This window comes from Nerophis lumbriciformis, linkage group LG19, assembly GCF_033978685.3.
Source record: "Nerophis lumbriciformis linkage group LG19, RoL_Nlum_v2.1, whole genome shotgun sequence".
NCBI lineage: Eukaryota > Metazoa > Chordata > Actinopteri > Syngnathiformes > Syngnathidae > Nerophis > Nerophis lumbriciformis.
The window spans coordinates 42134125-42136624 of NC_084566.2; the positions used below are offsets into that span (position 1 = coordinate 42134125).

General features: G+C 39.5%; 1 protein-coding gene across 1 annotated transcript in view; it reads left to right on the forward strand.

Moving 5' to 3' along the window:
• cactin overlaps window positions 1–2500 on the forward strand; it is a 25360-nt gene that overhangs the window by 17641 nt on the left and 5219 nt on the right. The window contains exon 8 of the mRNA XM_061978749.1: window positions 2125–2244. Within this exon, the coding sequence (XP_061834733.1) occupies window positions 2125–2244 (120 nt within the window). The remainder of the gene's footprint in view (window positions 1–2124; window positions 2245–2500) is intronic.

A 2500-nucleotide genomic window follows, 5' to 3' on the forward strand; every position in this document is an offset into this window, starting at 1 on the left:
GAAGAAGAAGAAGAAGACGACAACGGAGTAAAAGAAAAATGGACCGACCGGATCAAAATACGAGGGTAATATAGGTTCTAGGTAGATAGGTTATAGCTGGATCGCTCGCGGCACGTCATATATTTAACGTTAATCCGCGATTTCACCGAGCGTTTCACTGACGGTGAGCAGCCTGACGCTGCTTCATTAACACCGCCGCTGTTTGACTCGGTCACCTGTTTTCATACCGACGAGCTAACGTGTCCAGGTTATAACCCTGTTGTCAATAAACACACGTGGACTGAAGCTAAATTGTCCACTGTCCACTGCAGCATGTGAATGCAATGAAAAGAATAAAATCTGAGCCAACCAGCTGTTAAAATGTTGTCCAGGTTAATGTTTTGGCCATTAAAGGCCCTTCATTTCAAGATTTCAACTGTGATCGGGCTTTAAACAGGTGGCTGACCTGTACAGATGGGTGCAACTGCTACTGGTCAAATAATGTGAAATAGCATTTAATTTTACATGTATGCAATGCCATTTAAATGTAATTATAGATAATAATAATAATAAATACTGCGTAGTGTTGTAAATAGTCAAGGGGAAGGATTTTAGTAAGATATAAGCCATGAGCACTACAGTGTCTCCCTCTTCTCTGGAGGAGGGTCTGGCGAGCGGGACTAGCTCCAGTGCGACCTGTTCAGCAGCAGCAGGAGGAGGAGGAGGTTGACTGACTGGCAGGACACCTCTGCCTCTGTTTCACTTTATGTTGCTGGTAAATAATATGGTTGTAGTAGTAGGCTAAAGTTAAATTATTTAGTATGCACTAATTAAAGGGGCAGAGCTTTAAGAGACATTTTAGCTTTTATATTTTATAAGATATATTTTTTGTAAGAACCACAATTAATAAATATATTTCAGTGAATAACTAATTGTTCAAATCTCTATATAAATATGTACACAAAGTGTTGTAATTATATTCCAACTCCGCGTTCTTCTTGGTCATCGCCGCTGCCACCCCCCGACCACACCACCACAAATAGATGCCTGTCCTGTGGGAAACACTGTATTTGGCATATGAATGATATTAAAACGGGATACAAAGACTCTTAATTTGCTGATATAATTTCCAGTTGTAATATTTTCTCAAAACTATTATCTATCTACTTGTTCATTTACTGTTAATGTCTACCCTATTTTTCGGAGTATAAGTCGCCCTGGAGTATAAGTCGCACCGGCCGAAAATGCATAATAAAGAAGGAAAAAACACATAAGTCGCACTAGAGTATAAGTCGCATTTTTTTGGGGAAATGTATTTGATAAAAGCCAACACCAAGAATAGACATTTGAAAGGCAACTTAAAATAAATGAAGAATAGTGAACAACAGGCTGAATAAGTGTACGTTATATGAGGCATAAATAACCAACTGGTATGTTAACGTAACATATTATGGTAAGAGTCATTCAAATAACTATAACATATAGAACATGCTATACGTTTACCAAACAATCTGTCACTCCTAATCGCTAAATCCCATGAAATCTTCTTCTTTGGTGTCGCTTCTAAACAACTCTGCCAACTCCAAAGGCGTGTGTGTGTGACGATTGCTGATATACGTCTAGTCTCTTACGGGAATGAGATAAATAATATTATTTGATATTTTACGGTAATGTGTTAATAATTTCACACATAAGTCGCTCCAGAGTATAAATCGCACCCCCGGCCAAAACTATGAAAAATTCGGTACATTTTCAACTTGCAGAACCTGCAATAGGCAAACTCGTTCAAAAGATGGTACTATAGCAGAAACAAAAACACCGATTTCGTGTCTCTGTCGGCGTAATATGAAAACTGTTTGTTTATACAAAACATTATGGCCGTTAGCAAAGAAAAATCCATATATTATTCGCACCGTTTTTTAAGCCGCAGGGATCAAAGCGTGGTGGTAAAGTAGCAGCTTATAGTCTGGCAAATACGTAAATACAATGACATATCAGGAGGTTGCCTACAGCCTCAGCAGTTAATCCTTTTTGACCCATTTCGTGGTTTGTTTTTGTCACTCACACCACCCGGCGACTGGAAGCCTTAATTGTAGCATAATAAGTATCAGCTGGATGTTGATTAAACGTGTGTTTGTGTGACAGGCTGAGAGAGCGACACCAGGATGTGTTGCGCCAGAAGCTGTTCAAGCTGAAGCAGGAACAAGGCGTGGACAGCGAACCTTTGTTCCCCATTATTAAGGAGGAGCCAGCAGGCGAGGACACGTAAGTACAAGCTTTCATAAAATGTTAATATTAGGACAGTCTAAACCAGACCTGGGCAAGTTAAGGCCCGGGGCCGTTAAGTTTGTCAATCTGGCCCGCCGGACATTCCCAAAATATTTTTTATAGATCTTTTTAAGATGTAAAGTGTAGCTGCCATTATGATGTGCAGTGATGTTTTCTAACTACCGTAAGTCTTCAACTATACTAAGTCTTTCAATGGTTGGAATCTGTGCTTTTGCATGATATACTAGTTACT